General features: G+C 49.1%; 1 protein-coding gene across 1 annotated transcript; it reads left to right on the forward strand.

Annotated features, from left to right (window-relative positions):
* Positions 1-1,536: 1,536 nt before the first annotated feature.
* On the forward strand, positions 1,537-6,597 carry LOC112872703 (DIBOA-glucoside dioxygenase BX6-like). The gene is made up of 3 exons (XM_025935774.1): positions 1,537-2,157; positions 2,537-2,770; positions 6,478-6,597. Exons 1-3 carry the CDS (start codon positions 1,537-1,539, stop codon positions 6,595-6,597), a joined length of 975 nt encoding a protein of 324 aa, XP_025791559.1.
* The last annotated feature ends 8,405 nt before the right edge of the window (positions 6,598-15,002 follow it).

Below are 15,002 nucleotides of genomic sequence, written 5' to 3' on the forward strand. Positions count from 1 at the left end.
GGTTGGCGCCGCCGAAGATTTGTTGAGGCATCTGGCACTCCGGCAGTTCGGCTCGCGTTTGGTGCCATTCCAGCAGAGCCAAAAGCGCAGCGTCGCTGTCTCGCGGACGCCGGAATCCTATCGAACCCAAGCTCCCAGCAGAGCCGAGACCTTCCGCGCGTCTCATTCCACGCCACCGCTCCGATTCGGCTACTTGCTTCCCTGTATATTTAAAACGCCCAGCACATGCTCGTCAGACTCTGCAAATATATGACTTTGTACCTTGTTTTGCAAAGAAAGCAGTGAGCCGCCGCAGTAATTCAAATGCACGTAGTTTAAACTGACTCACTGACCGTTTTCTGAAGGGTCATCAGGTGTGCTGCTAGTTCCTGGCTCCTCGCATTCCCATGTCTCGTGACCGTCCCAAACCAGACCGGCATACATCGGAGATGGCAGCATCAGTACACTTAGTTTAGTGGACAATTGAGCTATGCGCTAAAAGAATGATGGCTTGGTACCACTGTCTGCTACTTCTTTCTTCACCTCCCCTCATGTTCTCATGATTCATGAAGTGTCTCTAGCTCTAGGAATCCTTGAACGGCAGCTCATCCCTTCCTCCTTATAAAGAGAGCCTCATGATGTACCGAGACGAAATTGTACAATGGTTTGGTGGGCTTTGCAAAGGAGTATCAGCGAATGAGGTAGACAAGAATGCTTAGAGTGTAGGCAGGAGAGCAGTTGTGCCGAGTAACGTGGAATTATTTTCGGAGTTATGTCTACTGACTGTACTCTATGTATTCTCCAAATCAGCTTCAGATGCAAAATCCTATTTTGGAATTGATTGTGTGTAGGTAAAACAAGCTCGGGGAAGGATGAGTAGATGATTCATGGTGTGATGGACCTTAGGTAGAAGATCATATTCTAACAAAGAAATAAATAATACATTAAAATGCAGCGAGAGTGCATACTATAGAAAAAATTATTTTCTTAAATCAATAACCACCTTAGCTTATGCTAAATCCTAAAAACAGACAATACCTTAAGAGACCAGAATAAATTAAATTGCACCAATCAATATAACTAAAACACAATATCCAACTTCATGGTCTACTGCATCCATTCTAAGATCTCATGGTGCGCGCATGTTGGCAGTATAGCACGTATGTACAACATGTTACATTACTACTACATGTATCCTGCTATACTCCTTTGGAAGCGTTGGCGAAGGGAAGCTACGCGTTGGCCCATATTGTAGCCTAAAGGCTCAAATCTAGACGGCCCAATGCCCCAATCAGTCCCCTTAAGGAAGGCACCAGCCCACTGACAGGGCAGCGTACAGTATTTCCGAGACTGAAAAACTCGGGCGAGCGAGGTCACGCCGCGCGTTACATCGTGCTGTGGTTAACTCTACTAGGGTCTATGAGCCGTTCTACCGATGGCAGTGGAAAAAAATATAAAAGTATCTTCAGTAGGTTATTTATCTCTCACTTTAGTAGCAAACAGTGTAACATGGATTTAAACTAGGAGTAAATTTATCCCACATAAACAGAAGACAAGATGGCGGCCGCTGGCGACTACGACGCCGAGGCCGAGCTGGCCAGGTTCCACGAGTCCCGCGCCGGCGTCCGCGGCCTCGTGGAGTCCGGCGTCACCGCCGTGCCTCCACTCTTCTTCGCACCCACCGTGCCAGCCCCGCAGGCTCCGGCGACTCCGCCAGCCTTCACCGTCCCGGTCGTCGAACTCTCCCTCCCGCGCGCAGACACCGTCGCCCTCGTCGGCGCCGCGGCACGTTCGCGCGGCTTCTTCCACGTCACCAACCATCGCGTCCCGGCCGGCATCGTGGCGGCCGCCGCCAGAGCCTTCCACGAGGAGCCCCTCGCCGCGAGCTCGGCGTTCTACTCCCTCCACCCCGCCGGGTCCGTCGCCTACTCCACCGTCCCCATCACGCAGCGACGGGGTGTCGATGCCGCTCCGATCCTGCCATGGCGCGACTCGCTCCGTGTCCGCTTCGGCCCGGGGGAGCCCGAGCTCGGCAGCCTGCCCGCTCGGTGCCGGGACGCGCTGCATGTGTACCAGCGGCTGCTGAAGGGCTTCGGGAATGAGGTGGCCGGGCTGCTGTCGGAGGCGCTCGGCGTCGGGGCGGGGCGGCTGGAGCAGAAGCTGCAGGTGAGAGGGTGGTTCATGTGTTACAAAATAGATGACATGAAAAACTAAGAAGAACGGATCAACCCATATGACATGAGGATTTAACGTGGAAAATTCTTCCAAAGTAGAAGGAAAAAACCACGGGCGCCAGCCAGCAGAACTTCACTGTATCGAGTACTTACAAACGTCGAGGATTTACAATGATCTTAATTTATCCCGATCGGCGGTTTACAAGAGGTATATATATAGAAATCCTAATCGATCTGCACCATGGGAGCCTATACGCCCCCCGCACCCCCGTAGGCGTCTCCGGGTGCAGGAGTCCATCACAATGGGCCACTTCGGCCTCCGCTTCGCTACGTCCGAAGTCGGCCTTTATACGTATACAGATGAATTTGGATCACAACTTAACATCATGGCGTGCCACTGCTACCCGCCGTGCCCGGAGCCGACGAGGGTGGTGGGCAGCCTCGAGCACACGGACCCCGGCTTGTTCACGGTGCTGGCACAAGATGGCGTCGGCGGGCTGCAGGTGAGGTACCACCACGACGGTGCTGGGGGTGGAGGCGACGGCGACGGAGGCGTCTGGGTCGACGTGGTGCCGGCGAGCTGTGCGCTTCTGGTCAACATCGGCGACTTGCTCAAGGTACACATCGTCACGGTTGATTTGGTGGTTGCCTAGCCATATGAGAAGGACATCAGAGTGATATTGTTGGGTTTTAGGTCGGTGGTAGGAGGAGAGTTAGAGTGGTGCAAGAGGTGCAACTGCCATACACATTGGAGCAATGGTTCTAGGCTAAAAATTCCAAGCACTTGCAGCTCATTCTTGCGCCGGCGCTAAAGAATAAAAAAATGAAACGAAAAATAATATTGTACGTGCGTTGAAACTGTAAAATTTTGACGAGCACTTATACAGAAATGGTCTTTGATCTTTAATATTGGTTCCGGCCATAGTTGGATCGGGGAGTAATCTAGGCATTAGTTCCGGATCCAACGACCGGAGAGCATGAGATCTCTTTAATTTTTGTTGGAGTCACCAATTGGGACTAAGGATAGATATCGTTAGTCCCGGTTTAGTCCCGGTTGATGTTACTAGCCCGGATCAAAGAATTCTCCACGGGATAGTTCAAAATAATAGCAGCCTAACTAGAGTCACATGTATTATGTAGGTGGAGTGACAAGTAAGCTCTGCGTGAAGCGCGAGAGGTCTTAGGTTCAAGTTTTAGGTGCGGAGTAATTTTTTTATCTTGCACAGACCCTTTAATCCGACTAAAAGACTAAAAAAAGTTAGGATTCGGGACTATATGATGATTCTGTACTGGTGGAGAATGATTCGAAAGTTGTTATTTATGTATGTGGGTGATTTGAATTGTTGAGGAGCCCATTTGAGCAAAATTTTGGACTAGACACGCTATGTGGGGGTCCCACGTGCCTATGTAAAAGTTCGGTATTTAAACTTTCTATCTTGCCTTCGTAATGTAAAGTTTTTACAAAACTGATTAGCAGTTGCCATGGGTGATTGATTTGTTGTAGAGTGCATTTGTGTAAACTTTTAGACCAGATGCATTAGGTGGGTCCCGCAAGCTTGTATAAAAATTTGGTGTCAAAAATTCTGACATGATCCTAGTAGCATCGTCACGGGCTCAAGGCCCTCCGCTGATCTGCTCACGCAACCATGCCTGACACGCGCGACGGGGGAACGCTAATATCGCTAAGCGGCTAGACTTCAATTTTGTCGCTCAAGGACGGAAACAACTAACTGGGCTGGCCGGCTGGGCCAAATCATTGGGGAGGAGGACTGCTCAGGATTATTTTTTTTGTTTAGCCCAAAAAACTAATATTTCTTTTTTTCGAAATGCTCGGCCGCGTGCTTCGGTTCATCGTTGCACTGAACAGCAGAGATTTCTTAGGGCTATGCAGTATGTCCACATCAGGCATTCCTTTTCCTGGCCCTAGCGAGAATGGCGAGTAGACGTCTTTCGAATCCAAGGCGGCTGCAACGATGGACGAAACCGAGCCAGCACCTGATCGAGGTTGCTCGTGATAGAGGCTTAGGATCCACTAATCGTGTATTAGCTCGGTAATTTCCAACAAGACAACAATGTCTGACTGATCTAGATAGAAATCGAGAGAGAGAGAAAATCCCGTACCCCCTGTAGAAGTCCCGGCCTCAATGTTGTTGGCCATGGCTTGAGGGAGTCGAGCCGGAGTCGTGGACGAGAGTGGACGAGCGGCAGTGAGGTCGAGCAGTGCCGGCGGTGATGATGCAGAGGCGGCGGCGATGGTGCTTCCCGTCGCTTCAGCGCCCACCCTTTGTGATCGGATCAATTAGGGTTTTAGGTGGGTTCGTAGGCAAACGGTGAACTTCGTCGTCCGTGCCCCGGCCCCCACCTTTCTTTTATTATGGCGCTGCGCGACGGGGGCCCACCCGCCATTGGGTTGGCGGTGCGCCCCCGATCGGGGCGCGTAACCAATTCCGGATCGGTCGTTGGACCGATCCGGATTGAGATCAAACTAACATTCTCCCCTTTGATCTCAACTTACTTACTCACTTCTTACGTCCGATTTCACTCAGATCAGTGCATCGAGCATGCCTCGTCTCAACAGTTATTACCGCTGGATTAACAGCCACAACACACTTTTCTGTTTGAAACAGAACCGTACTTTTGGGCCCTTACTTGTCCAGGAATCATAAGCTTTCCCGTAAACCCATGCCGGCTAAGTGTTCTCTGAACACATTGGGCGGTAAGCCTTTTGTGAGCGGATCCGCTAACATTTTCTTTGTGCTCAAATACTCAAGACTGATTGTATGATCCTGGATTTGCTCTTTAACAACATAAAACTTTATGTCGATGTGTTTGGCAGCTCCACTCGACTTGTTGTTGTGAGCGTAAAATACTGCAGGCTCATTATCGCAGTACATCTTTAGTGGTTTTTCTATGCTGTCAACCACTCTTAATCCGGGTATAAATTTCTTTAGCCATTTAACCTGCCCCGATGCCTCGTAACAAGCTATAAATTCTGCATACATCGTAGACGACGCAGTGACTATCTGTTTGGAGCTTTTCCACGATATAGCTCCACCTGCGAGAGTGAACACATAACCTGACGTGGATTTTCTGTCATCCTTATCTCCCGCAAAGTCTGAGTCTGAATAACCCTCTATTACTAGAGATTCAGATCTCCTGTATGTTAACACGAGGTCTTTCGTTCCTTGCACATAACGCAAAGCTTTCTTAACCATTTTCCATTGTTCTATCCCTGGATTACTCTGGAATCTGCCAAGTATCCCGGTGACAAAAGCTAAGTCAGGGCGTGTACACACTTGAGCATACTGTAGGCTTCCGACAGCTGAAGCATATGGTACCGCTTTCATCTGATCGATTTCGTACTGATTTCTGGGACATTGAAATTTCCTATAACTGTCGCCCTTGACTATAGTAGCAGGTGTAGGCTTACTCGAATGCATACCGTACTTCTTTAGTACCTTTTCTAGGTATGCTTTCTGCGATAATCCTAAAACCCCCTTGTTTCTGTCTCGGTGAATCTCAATTCCTAAAACGAATGAGGCTTCACCTAAATCTTTCATATCAAACTTTGAGGACAAGAATTTCTTTGTCTCTAATAGTAGATCAATATCACTGCTAGCAAGCAGGATATCATCCACATATAAAATAAGGAAAACAAATTTTCCATTCTTAAATTTCGCATAAATGCAGTTGTCCTCCTCATTTTCTTTGAAACCAAATTTTCTTATGGTTTCATCGAATTTTAAATACCACTGTCTGGAGGCTTGTTTTAATCCATAAATGGATTTCTTTAGACGACATCCCATCTTTTCTTTTCCTTCCACGACAAAACCTTTCGGCTGTGCCATGTAAACGTTCTCATAAAGATCCCCGTTGAGGAACGCCGTCTTTACATCCATCTGATGTAATTCTAAATTATAATGTGCCACTAACGCCATTATAATCCTGAAGGAGTCCTTGCATGAAACAGGAGAAAATGTTTCATTATAGTCTATCCCTTCTCTTTGCGTGAAAGCTTTCGCCACAAGTCGCGCTTTATACCTTTCTATATTCCCTTTGGAGTCACATTTTGTCTTGTAGACCCATTTACAGCCTACTGTTTTGGCTCCTTTAGGAATTTCTTCTAGATCCCAAACATCGTTGGTGCTCATCGATTTCATTTCGTCTTTCATGGCTTCCAACCACTCAGACGAATGAACGCTTCTCATGGCTTCTTCAAACGAAGTGGGGTCACCCTCCATCTGAATTTCCTCGCTATTATAGATTTGATAATCACTCGAAATAGCGGACTTTCTTATTCTTTGAGATCTTCTCGGTGCCTCAGCTATCGGCACTTCTTCCACTTGGGGCTGCTGTTGCTCCCCCTGATGTGCGGCTATCGGTTCTGTCGGATCCTGAAGGACAGGTTCCTGGTTCTGACTCGTCGCCGCAGCTGGAGGACTAACAGCAGGTGCTGGCACCGTAGGTGACGCAGCAACTGGTGAAAAACTAGCAACAGGTGCTGACACCGTAGGTGAAGCAGCAACAGGCAACACGAAAAATGGATCTTGGATCATCGGAGTAGGTACGAAGACCCGCTTCTCTTCAAGATCAATTTTCCGAGCTACCGTGCTCCCCCTCATCATCTGATCCTCCAAAAAGACAGCGTGTCTCGTTTCTACGAACTTTGTATATCCGTTAGGACAGTAGAAACGATAACCTTTCGACTTTTCTGGATAGCCAATAAAATGGCAACTTACTGTCTTAGGGTCTAACTTTCCGATATTTGGATTAAATACTTTCGCCTCAGCTGGACAGCCCCACACATGTAAATAATTTAGTGTGGGTTTTCTCCCTGTCCACAACTCATACGGTGTTTTAGGCACCGACTTACTCGGTACGCGATTAAGAATATGAATAGCGGTTTTTAACGCCTCCATCCACAAATTAATCGGTAACGTGGAGTAGCTTAGCATACTTCTCACCATATCCATTAAGGTACGGTTACGTCTTTCAGCGACTCCATTTTGCTGAGCCTCGCCCGGTGTAGAGTACTGGGCTACTATTCCATTTTCCTGTAGAAACCTTGCAAAAGGTCCAGGAACTTGGCCATACGGGGTGTGACGACCGTAGTACTCACCTCCACGATCAGATCTTACTATTTTTATTTTAAGATTTTGCTGATTCTCTACTTCAGCCTTAAAAATCTTAAATTTATCTAACGCTTCTGATCTTTCTTTGATTGGATAAATGTATCCATAACGCGAATAGTCATCCGTAAACGTTATGAACGAATCATAGCCGTCCACGGATTTTATGGGAAATGGACCACAGATATCTGTGTGCACTATCTCCAAAACCCCTGAACTGCGTTTAGCTCCTTTCTTTATTTTCTTAACGTACTTTCCTTTAACGCAATCGATGCAATATTCTTCATTTGAAAAATCTAACGGATGGAGAATATTTTCTTTAATTAATCTCTCAATTCTCCCCCTCGAAATATGGCCTAAACGACAGTGCCATAATTTCGCTGAATGTTCGTTGTCGCATCGTTTGCGCTTATGACTTGCGTCGTTAGACGTGCGTTCAATACTCGTGGTATTGCTAACAGAATTTACAGTCTCATGCATAGGCAACATATAAAGTTTGTCTTGTCGGATGGCAAGACCAACACACTGACTTTCAAATAAAATCTCACATTGTTCTTTGCCAAAATGGCACTTATAACCATCATCTGCCAAACATGATACTGAAATTAAATTTCTAGACAAAGAGGGTACATAAAGAACATTATGTAACTGGAGTTTAAAGCCGTTCTCTAATTCTAACGTGAGTTGACAAACTGCTTCAACGTCGGCTCTAACTCCATTGGCGACTTTCAGCCATCTATCCCCTCTTTGTAGTATCATCTTTGTACTTATACCCTGCAAGGAATTAGCAACATGAACAGTTGCACCTGAGTCAATCCACCAAGTAGATTTAGAATAACTTACGTACAGGGTCTCATCGATAAATGTGATAACATCCTCACCTTTCTTAATTAAATGCCGTAGAAAATCTGGGCAATCTTTCTTGTAGTGTCCCGTCTTGTGACACCACATGCATTGATCCTTTTCAATGTGTGGTTGATCTTTCTTCGCACCCTTGCCCGGGTGAGTCGAAGAAGAAGAAGAAGAAGTGAAACCTCGTTTGAACTGAGGTTTCCCTTGTGGCCTCGTGTTTTTATCTGAAGAGTTGTTTCTTTTGTTGTGCCTAACATAGTTGAGCGTGTCACCATGCGAGGCTTTGAGTCTTTCCTCTTCTTGCACACACATCGTAATGAGCTTCTCTAAGTCCCATGTCTCTGGGCTGATGTTGTAGTTAACAACAAACGTCTCAAACTCTTTCGGCAGAGAAGCCAGAACCAAATGGACAACAAAAGCATGAGGAAGCTCCATGTCCATAGGTTTTAGCTTAGATGCCATATTGCTCATTTTCAGTATGTGCTCTCTCACACCACCGCCAGTGTACTTATCATTGACTAACTTCTGAATCAGAGTTTGTGCATACGCTTTTGAGGAGCCAACAAATTGACTCTCAACTTTCTTTAAGTACTCGACTGCGGTGGCGCAATCTGGGATTGCTCCCCTGATACTATCTATGATGGAGCTCTTGATCACCATCAAACACTTTCTGTTGGAAGAGATCCATTTTGCTTTCTCAAGATCAAATTTCATTTGAACACTTGCATGTTCTCTCTGACGAGCCTGCCAAGCGGCAGAGGTCTCTTCCGGATCCCTCACCAGTTCCTCAGGACAAACGGGAAACGGTGAGGTGATGGCGAAATCGATATCTGACAATGCGAGAGCCACTTCTAGCTTCTGTGCCCACATCCCGTAGTTGGAACCATCCAACGGCGGTATAGCATTAATGAAGGTCATGGCATTAGATCCTCAAATTTAAATCAAGAAGGGTGAGAACTGCTTTTATAAAATAATAATTGCATATCTCAATTTAACGTTGGTCAATATTAAGATATACAATTAACTAGCTGCATTAATTTTAAAACACCGTTGGGCAGAATTAGAGCAAATGCATGAAACTGACTTGAAAAATTGTAATATTGCTATTATCAACGTTGGTCAGAAAATAACAATATTATAACTGAAGAAAAAAACTGGAAACTGACTCCTTTAATTATAATATCTCGTTGGGTCTAAAATAATTAAAGGATATAACTTAATTAAATTGGCAGCGGAAAAAATAAATAGTTCTAACTTTCAGAAACATTCTTACTTCTTTCTCTCTATAGAAATTATCACGTTGGTGAAATTAAAGTAGAGATTAAATCATGCATTAAGTGGTTAAAAGAGTTTCTGAGAAAATTACAAAATCTGACTGTGCACCAGCCCAAAATCGAGCCCAGAACGGCCCGAAATGGCCCGGCCCAACGCGGCAACCGCGCGCGCGGGGCTGCTGGCCACGCACCAGGCCGCAACCTGGGCCTGGACCGGCAAAGCAGCGCCCCGCCTGGGCCGTAATCAGCCCGCGCGCGCGTGACCTCCCTGTGGCCGTCGGATCAGATCCGACGGCCGTCCGGCCGTTGCGGGCGGGTCAAAACCCCGCGTCGCAGCCGCTCCCCGCAAACCCTAGCGTCATTTCGTCCTTCTCTCCTCCTCAGCCGCTCCTCCTTCTGTCCCCCTCAGCCGCGACGGCGACCGAGGCGATGGCGCCGCCGCGAGTCTCCTCGCCGGCGAGCGCGCTCGCCTGTGTGTGAGCGCGCCGCCGTCGAGTGGGCCCTAGGTGGCCAACTAGCCCACGCTCGAGGCCCGGTGTTAGATCTGGAGCTCGAGGAGCTCGGGATGGTGCAGCTCGGGATAGATCCCGGAGCTGCAGTGGCGGCTGCGGCGCTTACCCGTGGAGTAGAAGCTCCCGGTGGCGAGGTAGGGTATTCCTCCTCCTTCTTTCTTGCTCGTTTGGGGATAAAGCTAGGGTTAGGGTTAGCACGGGGTTAGGGTTTTGGGCTCGGGGTGTGATGGGATCTGTCACCCCGAAGGGTTTGACTCGATTTTTTTTTCTTCTTACTTGCGTTGCAATTTTTCTCGGATTAAAGCTATTCCCCTCCTTCTAAATGCTTTGGATCGGTCCTTGCCCGATACTAACCACGATTAGATAGGCTAAATTGATACCATTGATAGAGGCTTAGGATCCACTAATCGTGTATTAGCTCGGTAATTTCCAACAAGACAACAATGTCTGACTGATCTAGATAGAAATCGAGAGAGAGAGAGAGAAAATCCCGTACCCCCTGTAGAAGTCCCGGCCTCAATGTTGTTGGCCATGGCTTGAGGGAGTCGAGCCGGAGTCGTGGACGAGAGTGGACGAGCGGCAGTGAGGTCGAGCAGTGCCGGCGGTGATGATGCAGAGGCGGCGGCGATGGTGCTTCCCGTCGCTTCAGCGCCCACCCTTTGTGATCAGATCAATTAGGGTTTTAGGTGGGTTCGTAGGCAAACGGTGAACTTCGTCGTCCGTGCCCCGGCCCCCACCTTTCTTTTATTATGGCGCTGCGCGACGGGGGCCCACCCGCCATTGGGTTGGTGGTGCGCCCCCGATCGGGGCGCGTAACCAATTCCGGATCGGTCGTTGGACCGATCCGGATTGAGATCAATCTAACAGCTCGTTCCTCTCCGGCGACGCGACCGTTTGGCTGATTTCTTGTGCAGAAGAAGCAGGGCTGCTTAGCATCCAGCAATTGGCAAGGTTCGCATGATGGAGAGAGGACCCAAATCCCAGTGCTTCTCATTCCGAAATGTGGAGACAAAGTTCCTAAAGTAGTGTGGAGTGTGGACGACACCACTCTCTACCAACACATCGGACTTCAGAACTTCTCTCCTTTTTTATCTTGCATAAAATCCTTTGGCTCCTTCAGCTTCCAGTTTCCATGATCGTCCTTGTAAAAAATCGGATAATTGGTTCCATCTTAGCGGTGAAGGACGAGCTAGATGAGAACTGGAAATCAAAGTGGCAATAACAAGAAGAGATTCGGCATTTAGTGTTGCTTTGTGCTAGTGTACAATGGATGAGTTACTACACTCATTAACAAGACACACAGTACTAGGCCTAGAAAGGTGGGGGACATCTATTCCTCGCAGCCGCGATTGGAACTCATCCAATCGCAGTTGCGCCGCTCTTCTTCTTTTTCCTCTGTCCCACCCTCTGCTCCCCCGCTTGCCCCCTGCCTCCCCGGCGCCTCCACCGTCACCCTCCACTGCCGCCGACGCTAACCTTTCTTGCCGCTGCGCCGCCTTCGCCTTGCCCCGCCGCCGGCCACCGCCCATCGGGGATCTGTCCTGCCTGCCGGCGGCGCTCCTGAGCCACCTCGCCCTCCGACGGCCGATCCGCCACCGCCGCCCTCGGCCCCTCCTCTAGAGCCGATGGCTATGGAGCCGACTCCACCCCCGGCAATCCCGGAACCCTAAAGGCTCCCCCACCTCAGCCACCACCTCGGCCACCGGCAGCCTCGCCAGCGGCCGCTCCGCCCACCTCCCACCCCTCCCCGGCCACCCCCTCCCTCTCCCCTAGCTTGCAACCCCCCTCCCCTAACCCCGGCGGCCATCACCATCGCGAGTCATAAGAGGAAGAAGCCCCTCTGAGATGGATCAGCGTGAAATCGCATATGCGATGAATAGATTTTCCCTAGAAAGGTTGCACATGCTCGACCATCCTTTGGCGCATATATATACATTCCCTACATACGTCACTGTTGGTTGGGGCTCCTTTCTTTGCTGGATTTTAAGCTCATCACACATACATGTTTGTCCTTGGCTATATATTGAAAAAGGAAACACTTATTGATATTTATTACAAGTTGTACCACGGTTTGTCCAAACTTTTTTTTTTGCCAGAGTCTCAGTTTATCTATAACGTAAATGGCATCAATTTGACAACTATGCACTCGGTTCGTGAGGCTCTGGCTACAACTTCAACATCGCCAGAAGCCGCAGACCTGTATTTTCAAGATGCCAGCGCATGCTTGTTAAATCGCATTGTAGCACACCAGGCGAGGGGATGCGGTATCGAACATGTAACTTAAGTGACCAAGATGAAAATGGTTGACATCAGGAAGCGGACCAGTTCCTGATGCCTCGCATCCCGTGTCTCTACTCCAAAATACCTGCCTCAGTGCCTCGATACTATACCAGCCAGCAGTACCTGCCTGTGTGTGTACTAAACGAAGGATAACTTGGTATATCTTCTCCTCTCTTGTTCTCAGCCTCTTGGGAGTTGGGATCTTGTAGCAGCAGCTCCTCATCTCCTTATTTATGTAGACTGTAGAGAGCCCTCAATGCACTCATCGAACTGCCCAAGCAGCATATGTAGGAGCACGCCTCGCTCTAGTAGCAGACGTGCAAGCGTGCAACACATAGGCAAACAAGGTACGGGCGAATCGGCGTGCAACCAGGAAATCAGCAGACCACGCGTGGTAGGCTCCTAGCCATACGTCCATCCAACGGCGGCAACCCACGACATACAAGGCTTAGCAACTAGCAAGATTGGTTTGGCCGCTAGACCGGCATCTGCGACGTCAGCAGATCACACCTATGAGCAAGATCGAGGGTAAAATGGAACGGGATTGCAAGAGGTCGATCAGCTGATGATTTCTAGGATTAGAAATGATGCCGGGGAACCCCCCACCACGGGCGACTCGGGCGATAGAGAAACCCTAGCCACCGCCAACGACATCCACCCAGCCCCTGCCCTCGCCACCGCCGGAGGAAGCTGCCCGGCTCCACGGCGACGACGAGGCTCTCGCCCAGGGGGGTCGCGAGCGCCCCGTGCAAGGAGGGAGCTCAGCAGCCAGGCGCAGTGGAAGTTGCGCGCGGGAGGCTGCCATGGGGGTCGTGGCACTCGACGGTCGGGATGACGTTGTGGCTTGCCGGCGGGAGTCAATCCGGTGCGGGCGTGGGTGGTTCCTGCTCCCCTTCCCCGGATCCAGCCCTCCGACGGCTGCGGCCGCTACTGCCCATGCGAATCTGGCCAGGCCGCCGGCAGCTGGTGGCAGTGACGGCGGCGGTGGCCAGGCGTCGGGGCTGGGGCCAGTGCCCTGGCCGGCGCCCTCTTGGCAGGCGTCGGTGCCCATGTGGTGGGGCGCATGCTTAGTGGCTATCGGCAGGAGGTCGATAGTGATGGCGGCAAGTGCCAGTGCCGGCAGCGGTGGTCGGTGACGACCTCGACGTGCGGCGGTGTCTCGCGTGCGTTGGAGTCAGGTCCGGCTCCATGTGCTGCTTGGTCGGAGGGGGTGGCGGCCGACGCAGCTGTGCGGCTGCCACGTGCAGCCAGCGCGTCATCACCCCTCGGAGGAGGCTTCCGTGGGGCGGCGGGACGGCGGTGTTGAAGGGGATGAATGGCGAGGTGAAAGATATCTAGCCCCCTTAGTGGGTTTTGATGGTAGATGACAAAGTACATGTATATTTAATAGTGTTATCAAGCATGTGTGCAGGTGCTAAGGGTGTTTAAGCAAAGCGTATTACGAAGCATGACCCCTCAAAATGGAAAATGAAAAACGATGTTTCAAATTTACTTGAAGAGTAGATTTTATTTTGAAATTGAGTGTAGGAACGCTGTACTATCAAGAGGGACTTTGACCTACAGGTGTTGACGTGGTAGTTGTGCTCAAGAGAAACTACAAAAACCATAAGAATCAAATATACCACTATAAACAGCCTTCTCGTGAAATTCCCTGCTAAACCGGAGTGTCCAGGTCCTGGTTCGGAATGTCCGGATATAGTGTTCAGGAGTATCCGGATATTTACCTAGAGTATCCGAGTAACTGTTCCCGGCTGTAGATTGCTCCGAGTCCGAAGTCTCCGGATCCCAGTATCTGGAGTATCCGGATATATACCCGGAGTATCCGGGTACCCTTTAGCTAACGGCTAGTTTTCTGTGAGAGGGGGTATAAATACCCCCCGTACCCCTTTCACTCAACTACTCTTGCTCATTTCGATCAGAAACACCCACAAACTAAAGAAAAACTCTCTCACTCCTCCTTTCTTCATTCCTGAGTGATTACTTTTGAGGATTCAAGTGAGATTGTTGCAAGAGCAAAGATTTGTGCTAGTGAACCTCCATTCCATCCCTTGAGCATATCATCCCTATCTAGCCGGTGGATTCAAGTTTGTTACTCTTGGAGCTTCAAGCTCCTAGACGGCTAGGCGTCGCTTGTGAGTGCTCAAGCAAGTTGTAAGCATCACGGGAAGTTTGTAATCATCATTCCTCTCGAAGGAACATATAGTAAGTGACCTTGGGTTTGAGCCTTGGTCTCACTCTTGGGAGAGGAGCATAGGGGTTCTTAAGCACCATCTCTTGAATTCTTCCTCAACGGAGACGTAGCTCCTTTGGGAGTGAATTTCGGGAAATAAATTCTATCTCTCTCTCTTATGCTCCTTACTTGTTTTATTCATTATTTGATTGTGAGACTAACTTTCTAGAGTTTGAGTACTATTATACAACTGGTAAGAAACACTCCAAAGGTACCACTAGCTCTTCTAAATTTACTCGATCTAAATTACAGCATAAATATCTCCTTTTTGTATACATTGTTTCATATCCGGATAGTCTGGACATTATCTCTAGAAACTCCGTACACAAATCCTAGAGTATCCGGATATATATCCGGAATATCCGGACATCTGTATTACTGACAGTGCTCAAAGTCTTTTAAGTTTCAGATTAGCCTATTCACCCCCCTCTAGGCATCTTGAGGTCCTTTCACGAGGAGCCTTGCTTCTTGGCCCGACATTCGTGCTAGTGGGGTCTTCGGCAAAAGCCTTGGCGACGGCGATGCCGGTCGGCACCGCTTTCCCTGCTGAGGGTGTCATGTTTCCCCATAGC

This window comes from Panicum hallii, chromosome 9 (assembly GCF_002211085.1).
Source record: "Panicum hallii strain FIL2 chromosome 9, PHallii_v3.1, whole genome shotgun sequence".
Taxonomy (NCBI): domain Eukaryota; kingdom Viridiplantae; phylum Streptophyta; class Magnoliopsida; order Poales; family Poaceae; genus Panicum; species Panicum hallii.